We start from the raw sequence: 27,335 nt of genomic DNA on the forward strand, positions 1-27,335 counted from the left end.
CGTTTCCCCCCCCCCCCTTCTCTTACACGCCCATCTATCAAATTTCCGCGTTTCCTCGTAAAAGCACTATTTACGAAAGATGCGAGAATTTTCCTCTTAAAAAAATATGTACACATTTTTCAGATCCCCAGGTGCCGGTGGGGACTAAGCAGTGCTAACCACGAGGATTCATGCTGTCCTCTGGAGCCCGTGACAGTATCAAAAACGAAATAGTAGCAGCATCATCGAGTTGCCGTAGGTACACGAGTCGGATGGGGTCGAGGGGGTTGCAGGGCGTGATCGATCGGTCGTTGCTGCCGAGGACGATGACGCGCCAGAGACGGCGCCGGGAGGAGGAAGAGGAACTCGCCCGCTCGACGCGGCGGCTACGGGAAGGGCCGATGGTGACTCGGGCGGAGCAAGTGGTGCTACCAACGAGGGTGGTCTAGGCAACCGAGGGGGAAGGAAGAAAAAAAAAAAAAAAGAAAATTTTGAGCATCCGGATATCTCTTTTGAGAGAGAGGAAGGATGAGCAAAAGCGTCGAACTGCTCGCCAGTTCCGAGGATGCCGAGCCGGTGGATGGTGAGTAGTTGTTTTTTTTTTTTTTTTTTTTTTTTAATAACATGCTGGTCTTGGCTTGTCTTGAAAAATCAGATCGGGATATATGTCAAAGGGCTGGAGACAATGACAAGATCAACAAGTCAAGAAATATCTCTTCTCGAAGTGTTTAACTCATGATTTTTATTTTATTTCGCTCTTGAATTCCGTGTATGTGGCAGATACAAAGTTTTTGTTCAATCAGCTTATATCAAAAAATAAAAATAAAAATTTAACAAAACTTTTGGTCTTCCTTAAAATATTGATCATTACTTTTTGTTGATAATTCACGTATTTATGGTAGGTACGCTACAATTATGTGTTGATAATTTTTATTAAAAAAGTCACACTTGATCCTGATAAATTTTTGGAGTTTACTTGTTTTATATAATTAATAATAATAATAATCATAATAATGATAATAATAGTATGCTGTTAAAAAAAACTATTAATAACTTTATACGTAAATAACTTATGAATCAAGTTTACTTTTGAAAGATGGAAAATCAAATGTATTAAATTTGCGTGTCAAACCTACTGTTCTAAATAAAATGGTTAATTATTCGTATGTTGTCGCTATTAATAATTAAATAAATATTTTTATAAAATAGATATTTAACTAGAAAAATTACTTCTAATCTTGGAAAAGCATTTTTTTCAAGATTAAAAATTATTTGCTGTTAGAGATTGATACTTTCAATACTTGACAACAAGATCTATATTTCTTTAGAAAATATTTATTATACTTACGTCAAATTTACTTGCACAAGAATATATTAAGAACAAGATAATGCTCAAATTTTCAGGATTTTTTTAAGAAAGGGAACTTTTTAAAATCTTACAGGGTCTCGTTTAATTTGTCATGAACCGCAACCCTAATTTGTTATGAAGTAAAAATAAAGGCATTTAAATAATCATACACAAATATCACAAATAAAATCATTTAGCTGCTGTTGGTAGTGAAGTAAAAAAAAAGTGCCACATTTTTTAATTGCACACTGTTTAATGTAGATAATTAATCATTAAATTACAACGCCCATGTGTAAGAATATAGTGAGATTCAAAGTTTTAGTTTTTAATTACCTTCCTATACCATGAATCTTTATAAAGTAAGAGAAAATCTATTCAATAAAATAATTAACTATTTAATAAGAAATTACTAAGTTATAGAAAATCGTTGTGAATTTTTTTTCTTTCCGATTTCTTCTTCTACTTTTGAAAACTTGACGATGTTCGCTTTGCTGAGAGTTGATTCGGTTTCGTGATGCAGTATTTAAATTTGACTTGGGAAAAGTTTGTTTGGGTTGTTCCTGCTCGAGTCATCTGAGAAGAGTGGGAAGGTTTCTTTGGATATTTTCCGTCTGTTTCAGCTTGCGAAAGTTTTTATTACAACATTTCGAACTCGTAAAGTTTTTTTCAATATTTTGAGAGCGAAAAAGCGTAGTTGGAAGGGAAAAGAATACCTATTACTTGGATTTTTAATTTTTTCACAATATGGGAAATAAAAAATAAAAATCCAGTTGTTACGAATTGCGATTTAAAGACCATTAAATAATAATTTCATACAAAGTAAAGCAATTCAACTTTAAGAGGTACTTAAAAAGTTTTAATAAATGGCACTTAAAATAGTTTAATGAGTAAAGTTTCTGTAAAAAAGATCCATACTGAAAAATTTTCTAGATATGAGCAGTGTGATCCTATAGTTATAGGTGATGCTCTTAGTAGACAGTAAGAGCTACTTTACAGAAAAAGTTCGTTCCTTATTAAAACGTTAAATATCAGTGATTGGTAATGAAATTTTTTTCGTGTCACGTAGAAATATTGGACGAGGTAATAAATGAATTAAATGCATATTACGCCTTACATGCTGCAATTGTTTATTATAATTAATACATAATAAATAATAAATTGTAATATATTTAATAATATAAAATATATTATAATATGTATGTATAATTAATATATTTAATATTTAATAATTTATAGAAATTCGATAGCTGTATTTTCAACCTCATAAATAATTATGCACAGAATTTGGGCAATATTAATTATTTCCAGAAGAAATGAGCTTATCAATTTAGGTCGTGTCAAAATATTTTTTAAACTCCGATAATTTTAAAATAAAATTATGATAGTTTTTATTTTTACAATTATTTCATTTATAAAATTAAAAAGTTACTCTGAGGTTTTTTACTGCCATAATTAAATAATAATATAATCACGGAAAATAATACTTTTAAATAAAAAAAATTTTTTGGTGATAGAGAAAATAATATTCAAACTGTCTATGTGTTACAAGTTGTAATTTTTTCGATCACCCCTTAAAACAATCGAATCGATTCTCAAATATTTTTTAGAAAAACTATCATCGAAACGCATACTTTTAGTACTTTTCTTCGTATAGTTTTTAAAAAAAATTTCGACTACGAACCCTTGAAAACACTACTTTAACTTTAGAAATTATCATGGTTTGCTTAAAAAAACATCTGAACAGTTTTTATAAAAAATATCACAATTTTGTTTTTCTATTAAAAAACAATAATAAAAATAATTAAAAAAAAAAAGTAAACAGTGAGAAAATCCCACGAGAAGCCCTGAACAGGAAACAGCTCGGTGAGTCCGATCGATTGAACCAAAACACATAGTAGAGCTACATATGTGGTGGCAGCAAGTGCCCCATATAAACACATATGCACATAAAAATATTCTTCCACTTCTGAAAGCGTCAAATGCACTAGCAAGTCAGTGCAGCACTGGAAATCCAATTAACCGCGACGAAGCTCTAAGAAATCACCTCAGCTCTGCGTACAGCCTGCCACGCTTCGTCTTCTTTTCGCGCGAGTTCACTGATACTTTATTATCCAGCGTGACATTTTTTTCCTGGTCCTCCTCTTACTCTTGCAAGTACTCGAGGAAGGAAAGGCTAGCACTGGAAAATCCGCAGATCAAATATTATGAAGGAGAAAAAAGGAGGGCTTACTTATTCTTATCTTTGGGTTTGGGGATATCCTTTTTCCGACCCATCTTTTTGTCGCATTCGGCTCTTGGGAAATCCACGAGGATTAGGTGGTGAGAGTCTTCTGGATCTTTTGGTTTGTAATGATGATAATACAATTTTTTCCAACGCATATTAAGGATTTTGGATGGTGATACTTTGCTCGGATGCGAGATGTTGCAAAATACATGGCAAGTTACAAGTGACAATTAATACCTGAGTGATTTAATGGATGAAAAATTATCTTAGCTTGAAAAATCGTAGGTTGTATGGAACTCTTTAGAAGTTACAAAAATAACTATACGATTTCAACCGCGATATAGATAAAATAGATCACTAAAGTATTACAAATATATTTATGTGGCTTCTTATATTAAATGTTAAAATTAATTGTACAAACTATTTTTACGGTAACATCTGAAAGATGACCGTAGCCTATTTGACACTATTTAGGATATTGTGTAACAAAAATCGATTGAAATTTTTATTTTGATAATTTTTTTTATACCATATTTAACATTTATTAATTTTAATTGATTCATCCTCATCCTTCAATGTTAAGAATCTCGACAGACTGCAAAATTTTGTACTATTTATTACATGCAAGATATTTTGTTGGAGAAAATTTTTTAATTCGCAAAGAATTATCCCTTGAAGAGTATTAAAATTACAAGTCCATAACTAATAGCATAAAATTGTTGATGGGACCTTATTAAGTTGATTTTCATTTAATTTCGTTTATTTTAAGAATTTGTCAGATTCTCAACGACTGAGGTTTCACAAATTCATACTTTTTACAGACTTAATAATTTTTTTCTACACATTTATTATTTATCACACATTGTTGGACTATTTTAAAGCTTTTCTTATCACATATTATATTGGAATAAAAATATTTAGCATGTAAATATTATTTATGTATCACAACAAGTGGATAAATTTATGCAAAAAATTAAATTTCTTCGTCCAAGGCACAACAACTATATAATTTTTACCATAGTAAAAAGTATCACCATATTGGGATGAGTTCTTGAATTAAAAAAAAAATTTATTAGTATCAATTTTATTACATTTAAGTATTTAAAAAGATTTCTTTAATTATCAAAGCATATAGCAAATCTTCAAAAAACACAAAAAATATAGAATTTTTTTTTTTTTTTTAAGTTCTACACAACTTATATGTGTAAAAATGAAAATATACAACACAAAAAAAAAAAAATTAGTAAACATTATTTAGAAAAAAAAAAGAAAAAGTGGTCAAGTTATGACCAGGTGTCTATGTATTAACATGAGGCTAACTCTCCCCTTCACGCTGGCGCAACGACAGATAAATAGTTAATCGGTCTTCGAAATCAACACAGCAAAGGTGAATCGGCAAGCACCGAATGGTCACCCATCCAAGTACTAACCGCACTAAATGCTACTTGCAAATTGTGCCTAACCACATTTAATATCAATACCAACAACGCTTTAGCTAACATTTGAAATATGATTTTTTGAAGCCCGTGTAAGATTCACCATGAGTTTGTAAAAGAAAAATAGCTGTTTGTTGGGTACAATGCTAATAATTTTTGCAATATTTTGTAGTTGATAATCCTTGCAAAGCAAAAGTATTTGCGATGAAAACATACGCAGCGTTGCGATGAATAATTATACAATAATTTAAAATGTAACATATATCTACTAAATGGATGATAGTTACAGGTACTTGTAAATAAATTATTGCTATAAGGGTTATACTACTAATAATGAGGATAATAAAACTAATTTTAATTTTTCTAAGTTAAGTAATCTGGAGTCTGGTGAAAATTTTCCCTTCAACAAAATTTTTTGGATTTGAAACTATCATTGATAGTCGATTTACATGTCTTTATGAGACGTGGTGGTTACACTTTTTGCTCTGGCAAACATATAAGGCACTTGTGTTAGTAATCGTGCCTACAAAAAGAAGAGAACTATATAAATAAATAACATTATGCCACGTACAATATAACAAAAATGTTACATAATTACTATCCTGAAAAGCATATTGTTCATGCGATGACGTGATTATTTAGTGCATAAACTATTTTTAGACGAGTTAGAAATAAGGGCATCGATAGTCGATATAAGTGAAAAATGCAACGCAGGCGTGTACTATTTTCAAATCCTGAGAGCAGAAAACTTTTTGAATGTCAGCTCGATTTTTTTTCTTTCTTGAATAATACATAACAGAAGGACTACTTTTATTTTTTTCAGACTAAGCAACGTCCGATTTAACTCGAATTTTTGTCTTTAAACAATTTTTTGTGCCATCTTGTTATTACTATAATTAAAATTTATTACTAATTATGTATTTCTAATTTAATCCGTAATAAATCTTGGAAAAATGAAAAAATCAACATGATGGATAATTGACGCGTGCAGACTAAAAACTGACTAAAAATCACAAATTAATTTATATTAAATTCTTAAATTTTTAGAAAAATATTTTCTCGAAAGCAACGTTAGTTCATTACAGGATTAAGTTTTTAATAATAAATTTGTTTTAAATACCACATAGTAAATAATTTATTAGTGAAAGAAAAAAGTAATTTCTCATGATTAAATAAGAGTATTGTAAATAAGAATATTATTTTATTAAATATCATATTAAATTAAACATTTCATTAAATATAAATTGTTTTATTGAATATTATTTTATTCATTAAGAATATTATTCTTAGATGTAGTATACTTACATGAATGTGTTTATCTTTATAAACTTACCAAATCCGCCAACTTAAACTAAGGTTTTTTAGAATATTTTGTCAAATTAAAAAGAAACACATTGATCTATTAATTTTTTTTTAAACTAAATTCAAAACTATCCTATTTAAACGAGCATCTTGTAAAAAACATTAAAAAAATATTTTTGGCATTTTAAAAAATTTATTTGTAAATTGCATGAATTTCAAATTCTCTATCAATGAAGTGATATTGCAAAAACAGACAATTTAATCTAGTGATGTTTAATTAATAACAAACCCATCTTTCTGTTATCCAAACTAATCGACGAGATATATTTGATGATATTATGCAAACTCTACTGCACTGACTTAGCTTTATAAAATATATTAAATATAAGCACATGTGAAAATATGATAAAAAGCTGCTTGAACTCATGAAGAAACATATGTGTGCATGAATGAGTTAATCAGTAATTAGTAAAATTGAATTAATTTAAATAAATACATGAGCAAAAAATTTACTGCACAAATAATAAAATACTTAAGATGTATCCAAAGCTTTCAATAGTCAAACCGACATTGATTCTGACACGGAGAGCCAACTAGGCGGTAGTACATCAAAAAAATGTCAATAAATATTTTACTTATTCACCAATTATTCCAGCTTTGAAAAAAGCTCGTCCAATCGATAAAACTACCAAAGCCCTGCAACCTCATCGATCCAACTGCTCCCATACCAACGAGAGCCCACCACAAAATCCAATCAAAACTTCTCTCACCTGAAATGCAAATCAATACCAGTAAAAAAAAAAAAAAAAAAAAAAAAAACAATCCTCGCAGACGAACCCAACGCCAACGACCCGAGTGGCACGCGGCTGAACCTAAACGGCAGCCGGCAGCTGTCCCGCAGCGCGACCGAGTTACGCGAGCGGTCGCGCAAGAGCGGCGGTGAGAGCTCCTCGGCGGGACGATCACCGGAGCACCGGCGCGTCCGCACGACGACCTCGAGCTCGGCCGGTGGTAGCGCCGAGCACGGGGTCCTGCAGCGCCTGCGGCAACAGCACCGGCACATATCCGTGGCCCAGCGCACCCACACGTTCTTCGCCACTTTGAAGTCGCACTGGGTCAAGAGTCGCGCCAAGGACTCGCGCAAGAAAACCAGGGACCCCGCGGACTACAAGGCTGGCTCGGGCTCGAATCAAGAGTCCGATTACGCGGCCGACTACTCTTCCGAGCACAGTCGCAGCTCCTCGGCCACCCAGAGCCCGGCTAGGCACTACCTCAATCATCCTGGTGAGCCTTTTTTTTTTTTTTTTTTTTTTTTACTGTATGTTATACTTTTCACGGCTTTGATCACAATACAAGTAATTTAACTGTTATATTCGTGTTTTTTTTTTTTTTTTTTTTTTTTTTTTTCAATTGCAAATGTACGTAACTTTGCAGTAAAGAGCTAGCTTTTTGGTAAAATATTATTTTATTGTTAATTGTAAAATTATTAATACATTGTTAAGAGATCCAAGATTCAGTGTAGGAGTTCAAATGTAATTTATTTACTACTCCAAATTTTTTTTGTGATTTTTTTTTTTATTTCTTACTGCACATCTAAAATTAGTTTCTTGTTAATGTTTCTTGTGATTACAACTAGCATAATAATAATAATAATTATTATTTTTATTACTACTACAAATATACTTAAAAAAAACTACTATTAACTTGAACAATAATAGTAGACACATTTAGGATTAATTTTTAAAATCACTCTAAAATTATTAATATTTATAATTAACTTTAAAAATTAGAACTCACTTATATACTTCAAAAAGTATTTATAAGAAATTGACAAAATAAAATTGAAAATTTAACGTAAAATAAACAGAATAAATAATCTTCTGTATTATTCCAAGACACTGTGTATGCTCAAAGTAAATTTTATTAGAATTTGTTGAGCTACAAAAGTCCAAAGTTTCGACAAATTTTTATTGTTATTTAGACTTGTATCTTAGAAAATTTCGCAAAAGCACTTATTTTATCGTCAAAGATCAACTAGCAATGGATTATTTTTAGCGTATACGATTTCGACTTTTTACGCATCATTCAATTTGCTATAAAACCTGTTGCTTTTATGACTAAGAACTGCTGTTTATGCTCATATTTATATTCACGAAGACGTAAAAGTTCTCTAAACTGTGTCCATAAAAAGATGACAAAGTTGCGAGTTGCATTAAGAGTATTTTTGCTATTTTTTTCTTGGAGTGACCATCTCTGTCGTTTTGAATGTAAACGCGTACACATTGTTGGAGCATTCCGAGCCACGCGTTTTTCTTCGTTACACGGCCACTCTCGGGGGAAAGGAAAATTTTTCCTAACTCACGTTTTTCTGCTTTTGAAAAATATTTTCTCGCAGGCTCGTTTTTCCTCGTTATTTTTTTACTGATTGTGGAAAAGCTGCACCCCAGGGCGAAGAACTGCTAGAGCACGTGCCCCGAGCTCTCGACCGACAAGCCTTCAAAGCAATGAGAATTTGAAAAGTTGAAGAAGCAAGGGAGGCACGGAAATGAAAGGCGTTTTACGAATACACTCTGAATCTTGAATGAGCCTTGATTTTCCGACGCTTTTGTACCTCTGTTTCTTCCTGGAAAGTCGTGTTTAAAATATTTTTTTGTTTGGTTTGTATTTTTTATTTTAAAAAGCTACGTTTCTTTTAGTAAAATCTGAAAATTAAAATAATTGTAAGAAGCTTTTTTACCGCGTTTTTTACGAGGAGGAATGCGTGAATTATTCACGTTAATGATTGATGTAAAATGGGTGGTCGCAGCATAAAGTATTAAAATTTTTTTATTTCATACGACTTTGGTTTTTAAAACAGCTAAACATGTTGTAGTCAATAATTAAAAAATTGTTTATATACTTTGTAATATCTCTTTGTTTGGAAAAAGCGAATAAAAAATAAATAAAATTTCAACATTTGGCGATAAACGCGTCTGAATGGGGCAAGATAAATAAATTAAATTTTTTCTAAGAGATTTTTAAGCTATTAAAGGCTACTGTAAAATATTGCAATAAGTTTGTATTTTCTAAAAAAATAAATAAATAAAAAATGAAAAAAAATAAAAAATAAAAAAAAATAACAAAAATATGGATGCAAACAAATTTTCAACATTGAATACACATAGAGCCATGTGAAGTATGATTCAAAGAATTTGTAGGAAAACATGATTATCGATACATATATTAAAAAAGTATGTAAATCCTGAACCCAAAAAACTAAACGATGGCTCAGTACAAATTTTTAAAGTTGAAAAAACAATGTCTTATGATATTATTATTGACGAATCAGGTATCACCTTTTGGCGAAATTCGTCTATATTGTTTTTTCTTATAACCCTGACTCTTTCCACGTGTGAATTTCACCTCGGAGGAAAAAAAAAAAAAAAAAAAAACTCCATAGCTCCATATGTTTGTAAAACAACTGTCAACTTTGACACCTAGAATCCCCACTGGCGCGCTCGAGCCGAGACAAAGTAGTGACACTGCAGGAAGATGGCTCGGGTCGCTGCAGCGACGGTTCGCCCAAGATCCATCAGCATCCGTCCGTACCACCCCCACCTCCTCCCACGTCTTCCACCAGCACGGCCACCTCCACCACTGTGGGGGACTCAACTGAAAAGTATCCAGATGAGCAACCACAGAAGCTACAAAACGACCAACAACAGCACAATGAGGGGGATAGCGAGGGGGTGCCTACGGGGATCTTGCAGGACGAGGTCGCGAGGAAACGCGAGCTGGCCCTCCGGCAGTACGCGTTTTTTCAGCTCAGGCTGCACTTGAGGCGGGGCGCAAGCCTCGTTGCCATGGATCGATGCGGTGAGTCTTGAGGATTTTTGCCTGATTTATTTTGCCAAGGTACGCTTCGTGAGCTCCAACTATTGTCATCGCTATGCTTTTGTAATCGTTTGTAGACATTTTTACGTTTTATTAGTTAATTCGTGTCACTAGAGGGAGTCTAATTTTTACTACATTTTTTTTTTTTATATTAATTCTAAGTAAATAGTATTACGGTGAAAATATTTAATTCCAATTTCATGTAATTAATTAAAAAAAAGTCTTGACCTTGCAATTGTACGACGAATCTGTGGAAAATAAAGGAAAACCAATTTCATCCATGACGTATCAGCGATGTGATTGGCACATTTTATTTTATTTTTTTTTTAACAATTCGATAAAGCCAATCAACTGCACGGCTCATCCAGAAAATATCTTCAAATTATCGACATTTGGGTTATCTTTCCATGCGCCGACAAACAAAAACACGTATTTTATAACAAACGTTTGAGAGATAAACGATCGCAGGATAATTTTTCTCTCCCAACACTCGGGAAAGGGGAGGAATAAATTTTTGCAAAACCAGTGCCGCCAACAGCGTGTATTTCGCGCTTATCAAGCGTTTACTTATTTATACGGCCTACTTTCCCCCCCGAGTCTCCGTATAATCAATCTGCATTTATTTTCCACCCCTCCGCGATGGATTTAATTCCAGCGGCTTTTCACGTTCATTTGATTGATGCTGTGGCGTGACTTTATTTCGACTGAAATAACGTTTGTTGCATCTATTATTCATGCAATACAATAAAGAAAATGCATGTATGCAAGTATGTACCAGTTGCAAAAAAAATCACAAAAACATCAGTTTTCGCGTGGATAAGAAAAAGTTTATAATCACCTAACAGAGGAAATAACGAGTGACCTATGGAGATGGACATTTGCTGAAAGCACAGTTGATGAAAGAGAGTGAGGATGGGGGGAGGGGAAAGCTCGCAATTCCTCTTGAATTATATTCCATAAAGGCTTTTCATGCTGTTGTGTGTACTTGCAAAACAACAAGCTCAGACTGCCAGTCTCTATGGCGCCACATCAAAGCACCCACGCACAACAGAGGAAATAGAGGGTTTCATGATTGAATGGGGAGCTTTGGATTTTCGCTGTGAATGTATATGTATACGAGCTCAAGTGTCGTCGTTCCAGATGCATATATACCTCGTTCAAATGGGTTCTTCTCTCTTTTTTTTTCTTTTTTTTTTGCTCTTTTTTTGTGCTGACATTTCAACGGAGGAAAAATTCGAGATAGTACTTTTTTTGCTAACCTTCCTCCTGGTTTTTTTACAGTTTCGTTTTTAGAGAATTTTTTATTGCATAGGATTTTGGAATTGGAGCAAATATTTGTCAATTTCAATTTAATCGCTGTTTAAGGTGATTTTGCGATTTACGTGCATTAAAAGCAGGTACTTATTTCGCTTTATTTGATCCACCAGCGTGGCAGATGTACCAATTTATAGAAAATCACTCGGCAGCGATTGGAAATCAATATTTGGCCGTAAGCGAATCTCTGTAATGGAGAACATAAAAATCGCCTTACGAATTATGATTTCAAGCTTTTTATTTTGAAAATTGAAAATCGATGCTATTCCTTTTTTGTGTGAACATAGCATGATAACAATAACTAAAGTGCATACTAAGTATTTTTTTTCTCCCACGATGGTGAAAAAAATTTTCTACTGTTCGCAGGAGCCAGCGATCCTTATGTAAAAATCAAATGCGCCGGTCGCTTATTGCACAAGTCGCGCACGGTTCATCGAGATTTGAATCCGGTGTGGGACGAGAGCGTTACATTGCCGATTGAGGATCCCTTCCAACCTCTTAATTTTAAGGTTTGTCCTGAAAAGGAATTTTTGATGCATTAAATGTTTTAGGTTTATTTGTAAATTTTTTTATTTTTAAATACTGTTGGTTGTTTGTTAGAGTATTTTATAGCCATGATTGGGCACAATTTTTTCATGGATTTCCCAACATTAAAAATAAAGTTAATTGCCAAAAACATGAATTATTATTTTAGAAGCAAAATTTTATAAGTACTCACATATGTTTATATTTACGCAATATTAAAAAAGTATTTGCAGCACAAAAAATGCGATAAGTTTTGAAAAAATAGAAATAAGTCTTGATTATTTGAATAAATAATTCAACATTTTTAAAAAAAATTTTTTTCACAAATGTTTTTGGAAACACAACGTATAATTTTTGCTGATAAGATAAATGTAAGCTGTGTATTATAATCAATATTAAAAAAAAAAAAATTACAGTACAAGTAATATTGATGACATTTTTAGAAAAAAAATTTAATTACAAAGTATTTAAAAAAGTGTGCTGACTCTGCTATAATACGCAAGTGTTGTGCAAGCATATGTTAGAGAAATAGTTGGTTTATGAAATAAAGTGATTAGGATTTTTCATGGCTTTATTGTATAAATGTTTTTTTGTTGAATTCATTTATTTGTATACAGCACTAACATTATTGATGAATTTTAATAAGCACATTTTCCTGTAGCAATCATTTATGGATTCTCTTTCTTAGGTTTTCGATTACGATTGGGGCTTGCAAGACGATTTCATGGGCGCAGCCTTGTTGGATTTAACGCAGCTGGAATTAGGACAGCAAAAAGACATTACGTTGGAACTAAAGGATCCCAACAGGCCACGGCAACATCTGGGAGAGATTTTCATTTCTGCCACCCTCTGGCCGAGAAACCAGCAAGAAAAAGAACAGGTATTGTGAAAATAACGAATCCTGTATCAAACTACGTTTTTACATGATTTATTTTCAATCCAAACGACGCTATTATTAAATAAGAAATATTGTCATACGATGTGTGGTTAACAAGTTGATTTATCATAATCTTATACATGTTGTCTATTGGTACAAAATTTTAGTAATTAATTATTTTAACAATCAACTGTGCATTAAACAGGAGACGAAGGGTATAGAAAATATACATTATTGTTATTGTTATTGTTATTATTATTATCATCGATTTTAAATCTGAAAGCACGTATCTGTGTGGTTACAGTCATACGATGAAATATTTACAATTTTTCTATTATGAAACGTTTCTAAAATGAGAAAGTATTCTAGCTGATTTTTTTAAAGATCGCCAGTTACTTTAGGAAAAAAGTAGACCCCCCAAAGACCCCCAATCCCTTAAAAAAAATTGTCGAGCCGCAAAACGACTTCTGTTCGACCCAGTGAATTTTCCTAAGCGCGTAACCGATGGGGAGATTCGATTTTTTCCACACCAGCAAACGCCCCGTACTGAAACATCATCTACACGAAGCGACGTATGGCGATTAAGGTGGCGTGCAAATTTTATAATCAACAGCTCTGCCGGAAGCACTTGCCAAGCTCGCGTGGACCCTTTTCCTCGCAATGCGGAGCTCGAGCTTTCACCACGTGCGTTGCTGTTGTTGTTGGCTTTATGAATAATTTACCATCGCGTGGACAATCGCTATTATCGAGTTGGAGCCATTTTCGCGAGAGACTCCCCGCTTCTGGCTGCGTCTCGATTGTTTCCGTGAGATTTCGAGCTTTGGTGGAGATTTTTTCTTTTTTTTCTTGGAAATTACAATTTTTCAAAGCCAAGTACACACTCGATGTGAGAGATGGGCGTAATCGCGATCTCGAATCAGCGGCTGCACGTATTTCTCAATTGCTTTTGATCGAGGCTGAAACAAGTAGTTTCTATTTTTACGACTGCCACTTGAGAATCGGAATATTTGAGATGTACTGACAAACTTGGGAATGATAGATTTTTTAGGCTTTGAAACGATTCAAATCCAAGTTTTGTTTTCGAAAATGTTAAGCAATATGTTTTTGCTTGATCATTATTTATTATTTTTCATCACTATACTTGTTGATACATTACTCGATGAAAATTATTACAAAAAAAGTGTTATTTTTTTTAGAAAATATAGCTTGCCACAAGTTATCGGTACATATATTATTTAAATGGTTGGTTCCATTTTTTCTACAGGGGACATTTTACTGTGCAAGCGGTGACAAAAAGTAAATCGATAGCGTAATTTTTGCTCGGAAAAGTAATGGGTTAAAAAATGGGTTGCATCCATCAGTAACGGTTCGTTAAAAACGTGTGAGTCGAAGCGTAATTATTAAAAGTCAGGTATCACTCAGATAAATTACCACTGATGGGTGTTGTGCTGTGGGGAGTGTGACACAATAATTATCGTCCAACATGATGGGTCATCTATATTTTAAGAACTTATCAACTCTTACGTGAGGTAGTCAGATAATGACAGATTACTTTTTTTTTTTTTTTTTTTTGGACGATTTCAAAATGATTTTAAAAAATTTCATAGGTCTCACGTGTATTTACTTGATGATGAGTAATAAAAAAAATCTGAAACCTTTGATATAAGTACATTATTTTTCCCGTAGGTACAGATAAGTATAAAATATATATTTGCTGCTCTGATCAACATATACTTTTGAGCAAAAAAAAATTCTCCCTCAATACCATTAAAAATGTCGCGTCGCTAACTGCACGCATTGCATAATACGGATCTTAAAGCTGCGACCTACAATGCACGCGAGAGACTTGGATTTTTTTGTTTCAGTAGCACAGAGAAAAAAAAAGAATAGGCGCATGTAAGGTACGGCTTAGGAAAAAGTTAGTCAAGAAAGAGAAAGATGCTCTATTTGGAAGTGACGTGCTTTTCGGCATTTTTTTGAGGATCCGTGGCTTCTTTGTAAACTTGTCTGCACAGTGTTTGACGTTTTCTCGGGAGGATTATTTTTAGAATGCACGCGACCTGCCTAAATATGGGAAATTTTCCTCTTTTAAGTGGACTTTGATGTTTTTTTCTTTTTTGTTAAGTACTGAGTATTCTTAATACGTTGCTATTAGCAAGTGGTACACATTTTATTGATTAATTTAAAAAATGCGCCACGAGGATAAAAAATTGTAAGTACTTTCATAGATATTGGAAAAGCTGTTACTAGTATGTGAAAACTATAAATAAAAACGTGTTTGAAAAAAAATTGATTTTTTAACTTAATAAAATTATAGTAAAAATAAAACAACAAATTTTTAAAAGAATAATTACAAGCATTTTCAATCATTTTACTTTACATCAAAAATATTTTATGAGATTTTTTTCCAATACAGTATTCAAAATTATAAAACTAAATTACTTTATTTTTCATTTTGAGTAAGGAATTTTATTTCCTGAAAACTGCAAAGAAAATTTTACTATGTAAAATTATAAAAAATTAGCCATAAATATTTTTTTCATTTAATAATTTGCTTACATTATTTTGGTACAATACTAATTTAACTATTAATTTATTTTTTCATGAAATGTTATGAATAATTTGATCATATACTAATTTACATAGAATTTCTTATTGATACTTGCTACAAAAAATTGTATTTCATTTTAATTTAAATATTGTATCAAAAATAAAATATTAAAAATACTGTACCTGTAAATTTATCAATTTTTTTTCTATTTGATCGCAGTGGGAAATTTATAGATATAGTTTATGTATACTTTTATTTCAATCATATAAAAAATTAAGTATTATATTTCTTCAATAATGCCACTTCTGAGTATACTGAATGGAAATGGACTTTTGAACACTTCAAAACAAAACAGTTTTTCAGAAATGCATCATACATCAATTTTTCTCTTGAAATTTCTTAATTCATCATTTTTCACTCAATACTCAACCAAAAAGTGTTGTTGTATGTTTTTCAAGCAAAAAGAATACCGTAAAGTATTTTAACATATGTTTAAATGCTTTGGCACTTATTTTCTTATAAATATATTTTTTTTTTTTTAAATCTAACGTATTTTTTTTCAGTAAAAAAAAAAAAAAAAAAAAAAAAAGAACTACTACCACGAAAAATTTAATGTATTTTTAGACTTAAAAATTACAACATAAAGTATTTTGAAAAAGTATACATGCCCCAGCTTCAATTACTAATAAAATATTATGTTACGGATGCAAAATTAACAGTCTGAAAAAGTAATATTAACATGTCTTAAATTAGATCTAAAAAAATCTAAGTGCCTTCCGTTGAACGTTTCATTCATTCTATTCAAAATTTATTTCACCATCACGGCCACAGGATAGACAAGTCATTCAAGCATTACACTCTCACCTCGCTATATTTTCCAATTGCTAATTACTACAAGCGTACCATTATATGTTACATGCATACCAAAGGAAAATTCAATAGTTGGTTCCCTCCGTAATTGAGGTTCCGTCTACTGCACGAAGTACATGCGTGCTCGCGTGCAATTAAAATTGCATCTATGTGCCCCTTTGGCGTTTTTAAAGCGACAAAGGCTCTCGTTACTTGCCTTTTTTTCTAAGAAAAATGATATCACGTAGTTTTATAATCATACCTTACTTCCTTTTTTTTTTTTTTTTATCTTATCGCAACAAGTTAATTGGAGTACTTAACAAATTTTTTGCCTTTTACAACCCGCTAGTGGCCAAGATGAGGAAGTTGCGTATCGTGCTTATATTTTTTTCTGGAATAAAAGCACATTGCTTTTAAATCTTAAAGTATTGTGAAGTGAGCATATAGTATCGAAACAACGAAAAACAGCCCAAATACTGTACGACACGATTTAAAAAAACAAAATCATGTGATCAATTAATTATTATTTATCTATTTAATAATTAATTATGTATAGGCTGGAATCTTCTTTTTTTTATTACTACCACTCATAAAAATATGTACCTAGCCAAATTTTTTCGTACCAAAATAAAGCATTTAGTGATAACAAAAAAGTGTAACAAAATAATCTTACATACCCTATCTTTTTTTTTCACAATGCTTATAAAAATAAAATCTCCGGAGAAAAAAAAAACATAATTCAAAAAAAAGTTGAGTACGTTCCCTTTAATTTACCTCGTAACGTCTGAAAACACGATCACGCAAAGATGAGCGATAAACAAAAACCAAGCGCCCCGAAGCGAATATAGTGCCAGCAACTAAATCACCCCGAGCCCGCGTCACTTTGATTACATACAGATTCATGACGTTTCCCACATATACACGCCTCTGACATTCCACACCCCCTGTGTACAGTAATAAACAGTCAGGCGTGCGGAATATAATTAGGTGTATAGCCGCGTATATGTATATGTCCCTCTTGACGGGCACGAAGCCTTACCCAAGGTTTGTGTGTGTGCGTGTATTGACACACGCTTACGAGGCGTGATTTGCAAATTGGACTCTGCCTCGTGTGTGTATCGCCCCTTTGGGGAGCGGAGACGTGAAAATGAGAGAAGTAAAGGAAGGCGAGTTCGGGGTCGAGTGGCGCTAAACGGGCCTCTAACCGATGTGGCTTTGAGCTCTCATTTTTTTTTTCCCAACTCAATTTTTTTAACGTGACTCTTTAACTATTGGATTTGTGGATAATCGCTCGACTTTTTTTTTCCCTTCATATCTTGATTCTTTAAAGTCGCATCAAGTGTCAAGATAACACTTTGTTTGCAGTTCTTACAGGAGATAAGTAATCGTGTAATCCCAACTTACAGTGCAGTCCGTCTTGTTTTATCGAAGTTGTGGATTTACCTGATGTTGTTTGCTCGATTTAATCGACGTTTTTGCCGATGATGCGTGATAATTTCGTATCTTCATTTTTTTTTAAACAGCGACAAGATCTCGAAATCACATGGATGACTAATTTTTTAAATGCAGGGTGATAAATTTTACTTTTTTTTTCTTTTTTGGAAAGTATTTTATGGACTCATCAAATATTTAGTTTTCAAAGAGATACGTCACATTATGAACTAATTGTGGGCATGATAATTATAACAACAAATAAGCAGTCATCCAGACAATATAAGTATTATCAATAATACCTTTTTGTCTTTATGCTTGTGCATCTTCTTCATGCATCTATTTTACGAAATACTGTTTTAATTTTAATATAATATGATAATTTTTTTCAGAGTAAAAGGTCGATTTGTGTATAATATTTATATTTCTTAATCCACGTAAGTTAAATTAAAGTTTGCTTTGTATAAATAACTGCAAATTTTTAAATCTCCAAGAAAGAGCAAATTTTTATTAGTAAATAAATCGTACCATAATCCTAATTAATCATGCATTCAGTTGACAGTATTAACAGCAAGGTTCTGAATAATTTGATTAATGTTTAACTAATGATTAATATTAAATGTTAATAACTGATAAATTTTTTTTTATTTAATATGTTATTTTTTGATTTCAATTGTTTAAAATAAACATTTTTAATTCAATAATTTTTTTGGAAAACAAAGTTAAATTATTAATAAGAAGTTGTTTAGTTAACAGTGACGTTGAATTATTTAGTATTTTAGTTATCAATTAATTTAACTATTAATTAAAATAATTCTTAATTAAAAATCACCGTTTAATCATAATTGTTGAGTTTAAAACTAAATAAAGTCTGACAAAAAGGTAGAACTAGTTTTTGTAGTATATTTTCGTACATAAGAAAAATGGTACGTTATCGGAGTAGTTGTAAGCACGGAAAATTGAAAAATTAAAATTATTGGATTTGATTAATCATTACCAATTAATAATTACCAATGTGCTAGTTCAATTAGCTCCTAATTGGAATAAATCAGTTAAAACATGTTATCCATAGTTTTTTAAAATCAATAAAAGTTGTACCGATTTGTAGTGTTTATTATCCTCTAAGAGAAATTCTGGGATGTAATTTACTAGATTACAACATCATGGATTACTCAATGCATTGTAGATCAGTAATTCTGCAGCACCACTCCGTATCACGAAAGTGCGCAGTAAGTGCTTTATGCAACAGTGTCTGGCCGAATCTATTCTGGACATCAACGTTCGCCCCTTTCTAAGCAAGAGCCCTTCTCTGACCCTTGTATTGTCGCTGTCACGGGCAATCATACGTAACATGCCACATCGTTCGTGCCATTACTGACATCGATTCCTTGTTGATACAGTTATACTCGCAAGGAAATCATTGCTTCCCCTTTCTCGGGCATAGCTCAGTGGAACTTCGAGGGAAAAGCTCGCCTGGTTGTTCTACTCACAGAAGGGAAAAAAAAAGTTTTGAGCGTTACCTGCTCCGATTGATCTTGTAGTTGTTTTACCATCCGACTCGAGTTTGGAGTCCCTAGTATCTACAACGTGACCCAAAAGCCTAGTTCAGCAAAATACTCCATAAATATCCTACGTAACCACAGTGATTTTTTAGAGGTGATAGTTCATGAGTATGTATATTTATCTTTGCACTGATGGTAGTACACGTTCTGATGGTATGCTTGTTAGCTGTTTAATTAAAAAATTAATTGCTAATAATACTCGTTATTTTTAATTACTTACATTTTTTTACTAAAGGTCGAAAAACGTTTTGTATATCTTTAAAGATAGAATCATGCCAAAATAACAGCTAAAAAAATTTTTTAATTCATAATATTGTTTAATCGTATCTTGAAAGCAAAGTCTTGAGCCATCATATTTAGTAGAAAAATCGTGGTCTAATGTCTCTTATGTTTGACCTACAGAAAAAAAATTTTTTTTTCTTGGGTACTTTAAAACCACAAAATTTTAACTAAGATATTTTTGTAATGAAATTATTAGTCTATTGTGTAAATGTAAAGGAATCAGGTGATCGTAGATCACATTAAAAATTTTAGATTTTTAATTGCTAACACAAGATGAATCTTTAAAAAATTAATACACTTTCAGAGTATAGGTGATACGAAATTACAAATAGTAAATGACGTAAAGCTCTGAAAAAAATGTAATCTACACTATATGATTAAAAAAAAGGGTTCTAACTTAATTCAAGGTTTTTAAGTAAAAGTACTGATATTTAAAATTTAATTTCTTTATAATTTTTTTATTATTATTTTTTTTTCTACTCATTCCGTCTTATTTTCATTATTAAAGAGATGTAATCATTTTAAGTTCCGTTCAGGCGTTGAAAGAAATGGTTATTACATTTTTTTTTTTTTTTCAATTTAATAATTAACAAAAGATCATGAAAATACATTTCTTTTAAGCAATCTAAAAAAAATAAAAACTTTAGGTACCATAGTTATTCTATGATAAAAAATGATTAATTTAATAGAACACTATATTTAGAAAATAATGCATGTAGTTAAAAATTAAAAAAAAGAATTTATAAAAAACCATAAAAATATAAAAAATGTACAAAAGATTAATTATTGCAAATAAAAGCTTGAAAAAGTCTTGTACTCAATAATTAGTAAATTAAAAGATAACATTTTATACGGTCTTACAAATGTGTAAGTCATCAAAAGAATCAATTGCAGACAAATTACGCTGGTATTGTTCATATTTTAAATGCTTGCAACTTTTTTTAGACACACATTTTGTAAAACTAATAATTAAAGTTTAAATAGTAAAAAATGCTTTAAGAACAAAAAAAAAATCTTTCCTTTTACCATACAATAGAAAAAATATTATTCCAAAAAAAAATATCGATTACAAGACCTAAGGATCTCAAGTTTGCACAAATTTTCATAACTTTCATTTAGTAAAAAAATATGACCAAAATTAGGATGTATGCGCTCTGACTACCAACGGCGAACGAAATTCAATTTTGTTCGTAATAAAAAAAATTCTTGAGACGTAAGTACCCATAAACTACTGACTTAAAAAATAATGACGACACACACACACACATGTGATGTCATTGACCTCTCCTTTTATCTTTTGTTTTTTTTAAGTTACGAGGTCAGCTGTACGCTGGATCTTTTTTTTTTTCTTGTATACCCAGAAGACAATGAAACCCAAAAAATATAAGATGATAGAAAAGAAGCGTAGGTAGGTAGTAAAAAGGGAGTAAAAGAGAGATAGAAAGAGATAGACGCGATGCAGGGAGGGGAGCATCAATAGCATCGGCTTGAGTCGGCTTAGGATCTAGCGAAGCGCAGTCGAGGCATTAGGCTCAGTATAGGCGGCTGGCTCGCTCAAGAAAGAGAGACCCCCTTTTTTTTTCTTTCTCCTCGTTTCGCGGTGCAGGTCGTCGTGTGTCATGCCCGTGTATGTATTGTACCGATAAGCGAAAGCCAACACGGTGCGTTACTTACGTGCCCACCTATATATATGTTGTTATTCTATATTTAGGCCAGCGTGGCTAAGTGCATACCGTCGCGCAAACACTGGATGCTCTGCTTGGGTACATACTGTCTGATGCACAGTGTCATCGTCTCGTTTTTTTAAATGCAAGTGATTATAGAAGGCTTGTTATTTTTGTATTTTTATAGTGTCCATGTGTGACAGTTAAAAAAAAAAAAAAATAAAATAAAATAAAATAAACAACAGAAAAGTGATTTGGAGCCTTGATGACGGAGAGCTTCCTGAACTCTCGACGCAAAGAGTTCCAGGATGCGGAAAAGGAGCTGCGCGAAAAGTACGGTGCCATGTGTTTCAAAAAGCGCAAGTATGCTGCCAAAGAGCTTTCGTCGATCGCCAAGGATGAGAGTTACGAGTAAGTGGTTTCGATGACAGTTATTTTTCCTTTATTTCTTACGTGACACTGATAAGCTCATGGGACGAAAATATATACTCGTGTGCAGGGTCTATTGTGTTTCGAAGTGAGGTTATCAAGTTTTTTTTTTTTTTTTTGTCGACACGCACATCAAGTGTAATCTCCTCGGGCTAAAGAAGAGCTAATTTTTTTTAGAAATTTTCCTAGTTACTCGTTGGGTTTTTTTGCTAGTTAAAAAAATCATTTTATCAAGGTATGATGTAAAAAAAAAAAAAAAAAAAACATTTTAAACGTCATTGATTTACACTTAATTTTATTTTACTAGAGTCAGCAGTTTTGACGTATTGATAATACATGAAACGTTTAATAAATTTTTTCATCTGGGGTACAATTTTCCACAAATTTTTAAAAACTTTAAACTACAAGTTTTTCGAAAGACACCGAATTTTTTGTCTGAATTTTTTTTTTTTTTTTTTTAACTTTCATCACTAATATTGCTTAATAAAAAAGTTTTTCAAAGAAACATAGTAAAAAATGTTTCTAATTTTATTAAGTTTTTGAGAAAAAGATTTGAACAAAAATTAAATTTTTTTTATTCTCTTTTAATAAAAATAACTTTTTTTGCTGTACAAAATTTTTTTAGATACAGTGTAACAAGTAGTAATAAAAAAAAAATTTTATTACAAAAAAAATCAAGCATAATTTTTTGTGGAAAATATTTTAATGCCAAGTATTTGAAAAGTTATCCAAGGCAGCTGATATTTTAATCGCTTACATGTATTATTAATTATCTTCTTTTATAATGTACACATTATCAATTTTCGTCATTGTCAGTGATAAAGTTTTTTTTTTAACTTATGAAGAATAAGAAACAATTTTTCGAAAAAATGACAAAGGTCTACATGCCATGATCTCCAATTTCAAAAACACTAGTCGACAACCGTAACTACAACACGCTAATTTATAGTTCTGAGAAACAAAATCTGACCTTACATCACTCTTCGTCCGGAAAGCATACACATACCCTTGTCATGTCTAGCTTCTAAATTTTTCCACAAAATATTTATTATGACAACTATACGTGCAAAATGTCTGTCCGATAATAATATACTAATTTATATGCGTTACGTATGAGAATAATTGGCCTATTGTTGATAATTTTCTTTAATTGATTATAGAAAATACACTTGTACAAATATTTATTTATCTTTACTCTTGGACATTCCACATGTCTAACTACTTATAAATAATACTAGCTATTGATGTTTATTAATCCACTAAGGTTTTGAAAGGTTCCAACACACAAGTCAGAAGTAGCAGCAGATGACATGATTTTTTTATTTTCGTATCGATTAATTTAGTACAGAACACTTATTAACAAATTTATTCCTCCTCACTATTGCACTTATATTATATAAAATTTTTATTATTATTAAAATTCATTTTTTTGGAATAAATAATCCTAGATTTTTTATGTCAGTTATCAAGTAATAAATATTATATGTAATATTTTAAAATATTTACTCTTCTGAATACAAGCACTTGAATGATATTCAATAATTGAACTGCAACATTAATTTATTCATATAATTATACTATAACACCTGAAGTAAATTTATGTGATATTCAATATTTCATTTACATAACTGATGGACAAGCTATTTGAACAAGCTACGAAAACTTTCATACCGTTTACAAGTCACTTTGACGTGAGTCGCAGTCAGTCACTTCTTTATCACAGTGAGTTGTGGAGACAACATTCGGGTTTTTCAGTATGTTTAAACTGCGTTACTTCGTAGGATATACGTTTTTACTTTCATATATTTTAAAAAATCAAAGAAAAATATTGGTTTGAGGTGCACTGACTACCTAGTTATTAAAAATACCTAGTAACATTTAAAATGATACAACAACCATCCATATAAATTTTAATCCATACGTCTAAAAATATTGAATAAAATCGAAGGTAAGATTATCTAAAACCTTTTATAATCATTAATTGAACAAATAAGGTACGTCCATTGAACAAAAAGTTGTGATTTTTAATGAAATACTTTTTTTCTACGATGCACTGTACTAAAAAATGTAATCAAGGCGTGTTACAACTTAAAAAAAAATGAAAATAGCAAGAAAATAGTTTTTAACCTATAAAAAGAAATTGATTTATTACGAGAAAGTTTAAAATACAGCACGTATAAAACTTTATTAGTTAAGTTTTATTTTACGTAACACTTCCTTACTTCAGTACTTACTTAAATATAACTAGACGTAGGCTTATAATGTATTAAACAATTTATTTTTACTCTGTTTCAATTTTTTTTCTTTTTTTTTATAACTTTATAAAATATGGTATGAATTAATAGAAGTAATAATGAATTTACAACTTTTACACCACTTTGATAATTATTATAAAAACAACAATAATATAATAATAATTATAATAATGAAAATTATTATTATTCATTTTATCTTTTATGTTTATTTTATATTTTTACATTTTATTATTATGTTTATTTTTGACACAATGTTCGAGATTTTAAACTACATGTTTTTTTTCATATTTTAAAAATTAGTTATCTTGGGTTTAATTTTATCAGTTAATAAATAATATATACGAGTTGTTGAAACAAAAAGATTCAATTAAATAAATTTACTGGAAATTTATCTTGTTCAAAATAATACTGCATACTGTATCTATTCTGTAGAATAATTTCAAAAAAGAGATTCTTTAATTTTACCGATTGAATAGAACAATATTTTCTGTGCTGAAAGTATCAAAACTTTTACTTCATCATCGAAATCTTACATATTTTACCTCGAGTTCCCACGATTTTAAAATTACATTAGTTCAAACTCAATATTGTACTAAGTTCTAGTGATAAGTCAATTGCAAGAATGAAAAATATCTGAATTAAAAAAAAGTGCTGTAAGGTCATATTTCGTTACTTATTCCTCTATTTGTCTTAAATAATCCCTATTTATGTACTTGTATTACAGTACACGTACGTGTACACTAAAACAAGCCGATGTAAAAACTATAGTTAGTCGGGAATCCCGAACTTTACTGTCTCCCTCCCTCTCTCTCTCAGTCAGTAATAAAAGAGTCATTAGCTTAATCATTCGAGTTATAAAACTTACGTATTGCAACAAGTAATGATACAATATTGACGCAGGTCAATGGTTATTTTATGATTTCTATAACATATTTACTGAACCTTAAAAGGTATGCAATATTACAAGTTCTTTGATGTTGTGTGACATATTGAGATGGTTTGGTACTGTAAACTTTGAATATAACATGTTAAATGTGATTTAGACTTTTTTTTTATAGTAAGAAGATTAATTTATTCAGAAAATTAGTTTACGTTCGGCTTGTACAGAGCTGATTCGATGAAAGTAGTTAGGAATAAATCTTTAAAATGGGGTAGCATAAAAAAAGGAAATTATTAGGAATTTAAGTGAAATCGTATTTGTATGAAGTACATTCCAAAATTTCGTAACTTATGTATGTTTCAGGATTAATTAGGTTAGATCTAGTAAGTAATTAGGTTAATAATGGAGAAAATTCAAGCAAAGAAAATTTTTTTGACGATTCCATCAGTTTTATATTAAATTTAAATTCAGCTTTATATAGTGTTTTTTATACGCTTTCTTAAATTAAAAAAAAAATTTGTAATTAACATTTGTAGATCCAGAATAGAAAGAACAATGAAATTTAGAACATTAACAGCGCATATTCTGTACAGTCTTGTTTATTTTGCATATATTTTTATTTTTTATTTTTTTTATCAATAAATATCGTGGCCAATTGTACTTTTTCACTGAGCATAAAATCTTGATTAAAATTTTTGTCTTTCTATTATAAATCAATTATTGTTATTAAATTACTTTCTTGATACCAGTGGGTATAGTTTTAATGGCAAAACACGCATTGCTTGCATTAGTTCAAAATTATCACGTGGTAAGGTTTCTTTTGGAACATGGTGTAGATTATAAGATAATCATATTATCAGTCAATGAGGCAGACGCAGAAAAGTCTGGCTCAATCAACCATATTGCATTTAGATTGCTTGAAGTAAATTATGTATGTGGATTATTTTAAATTTTTAGTAGACCAATAAAAATTCCCTGAGGTGATTACCCTAAGGATAAGATTTTTAATCATTTCTAAGTAGTAAACAAATACTCAGAAGTACAACATGGAAGGTCAATGTTTAAGCGTTAATTTTAATAGTTTGTTGGGCAACATATTTTGACCTAAATAGTTTTTTAAAAAGAGCTGTTTTTATTCTGAATTCCGAGACATTACGGTGCAAAAGTTATCCGATGTATTGCAAGGTATCAAGGAATTTAATAAAAATGAAAAAAAAGGTCAATGGGGCTTTTTAAAAGCCTGGATCTTAATCGGTGCCATGTACTTATAAATTAATTTCTTATTATTAAGAATGTGTCAAATAAGGTAGACAAATCATTTGTTTGCCACAAAAAAAACAAAGTTACATTACTTGTTGATGGAATTAAACATCACGGGGATTGATTATACTTAAATAATTGTGGACTGTATAGTTTGCCCTCCACAGGGTCCAATGCCCCAAAGTAGAAGCTCTTACACTGAAACCAAACATTTAAATGCGTTCAGGACAATTTGTGTGTGAAAAGCACAGCAACCGAGCAGTGCCAATGAAACAAAATATTCAAAACATCGAAGAAAAGTAAATATTGCGTCGTATTAATGACAATCAGAAAAGTACATCCAGCCATGATAATCGTCGTTGTACAAGGGCCATTGTGACTCTACAATGAACTTTTCTAATGGCTCCGAGGAGAGGGGGAGAAAAACGCGTACATCCTGGCTACACTTGTCCTCAAAAGTACTGACCAATGACCCATTGATTTTCCCCAAAACCCAAGGCTGATCAGCCGAGAGCTGCCCAGCAAATCCTCGTCGCTGGGCTCGCTGGTCTCCCACCGTCCCGTGCACCAAGAGCCCACACCATCGACATCCGAGCGCGTGATGGAGCGCCTAGCCGAGGGCCTGCGCAGGCACCCGGAGCTCCTCAGCCAGTACGCGTCCCTGCCGGACATAGCCGCGGAGTCGGTGGAGCAGCACGAGGCACCCGCCGTGGAAGAGCCCACGGTCGAGGCGGCAAGGGCCAGGGAGAAGTTCAAAAAGACCACTTTGAGGGCCCTTATCGAGAGGCGGGTGCAGCTGGTGGACAAGATGGTAGAGATGAGGATGGAGAGGGCCTGGGAGGAGTGCGTGCAGAGGAGGCCCTGGCTCCTGCAGCCCATCGAGGCTTGGGTGCTGGAGAGGCACAGGCAGAGGTGCGAGGCGCAGCCGGAACCCACTCACAGGGGGTACAACTCGGATGGCGAGGTCATTGGGGTACCGAAGAAGACCGAAGGGAGTAGCGATGTGAGGAGCCTTTTTTTTTTTGTTTTTTGGTGTGGGTTCGTTCACTTTTTTGGCTCGGCCGAGCTGAGGGTTGATGTTTGGTTTTTTCAACGGCTGGAGACGAGGAGTCCAAGGAAGAAGAACTACGGTAATTTTTACCGTTAAATTACCGGTACTTGCCGATACTAGGATTTTTAAGATGTCCTATAGTTTTATCGTAAAAATGACCCTAGTTCTTTTTCCTCCGTGTGTAAATATTTTGGAAAAATAAGGAACGCTGGAAAAAAATAAACTGAATGTGGTACATTTTGC

At 31.9% G+C, this 27,335-nt stretch overlaps 1 protein-coding gene across 1 annotated transcript in view; it reads left to right on the plus strand.

Moving 5' to 3' along the window:
- Nucleotides 1–393: 393 nt before the first annotated feature.
- Nucleotides 394–27,335, plus strand: part of Mctp (multiple C2 domain and transmembrane region protein) — a 35,549-nt gene continuing 8,607 nt past the window's right edge. The window contains exons 1-6 of the mRNA XM_023392639.2: nucleotides 394–562; nucleotides 7,121–7,573; nucleotides 9,770–9,912; nucleotides 9,973–10,144; nucleotides 11,843–11,985; nucleotides 12,690–12,881. Of these exons, the coding sequence (XP_023248407.2) occupies nucleotides 508–562; nucleotides 7,121–7,573; nucleotides 9,770–9,912; nucleotides 9,973–10,144; nucleotides 11,843–11,985; nucleotides 12,690–12,881 (1,158 nt within the window). The 5' untranslated portion in view covers nucleotides 394–507. The remainder of the gene's footprint in view (nucleotides 563–7,120; nucleotides 7,574–9,769; nucleotides 9,913–9,972; nucleotides 10,145–11,842; nucleotides 11,986–12,689; nucleotides 12,882–27,335) is intronic.

Source organism: Copidosoma floridanum, unplaced genomic scaffold, assembly GCF_036245765.1.
Source record: "Copidosoma floridanum isolate Cflo_tuat_1 unplaced genomic scaffold, Cflo_Japanese_pri ptg000007l, whole genome shotgun sequence".
NCBI classification, from domain to species: domain Eukaryota; kingdom Metazoa; phylum Arthropoda; class Insecta; order Hymenoptera; family Encyrtidae; genus Copidosoma; species Copidosoma floridanum.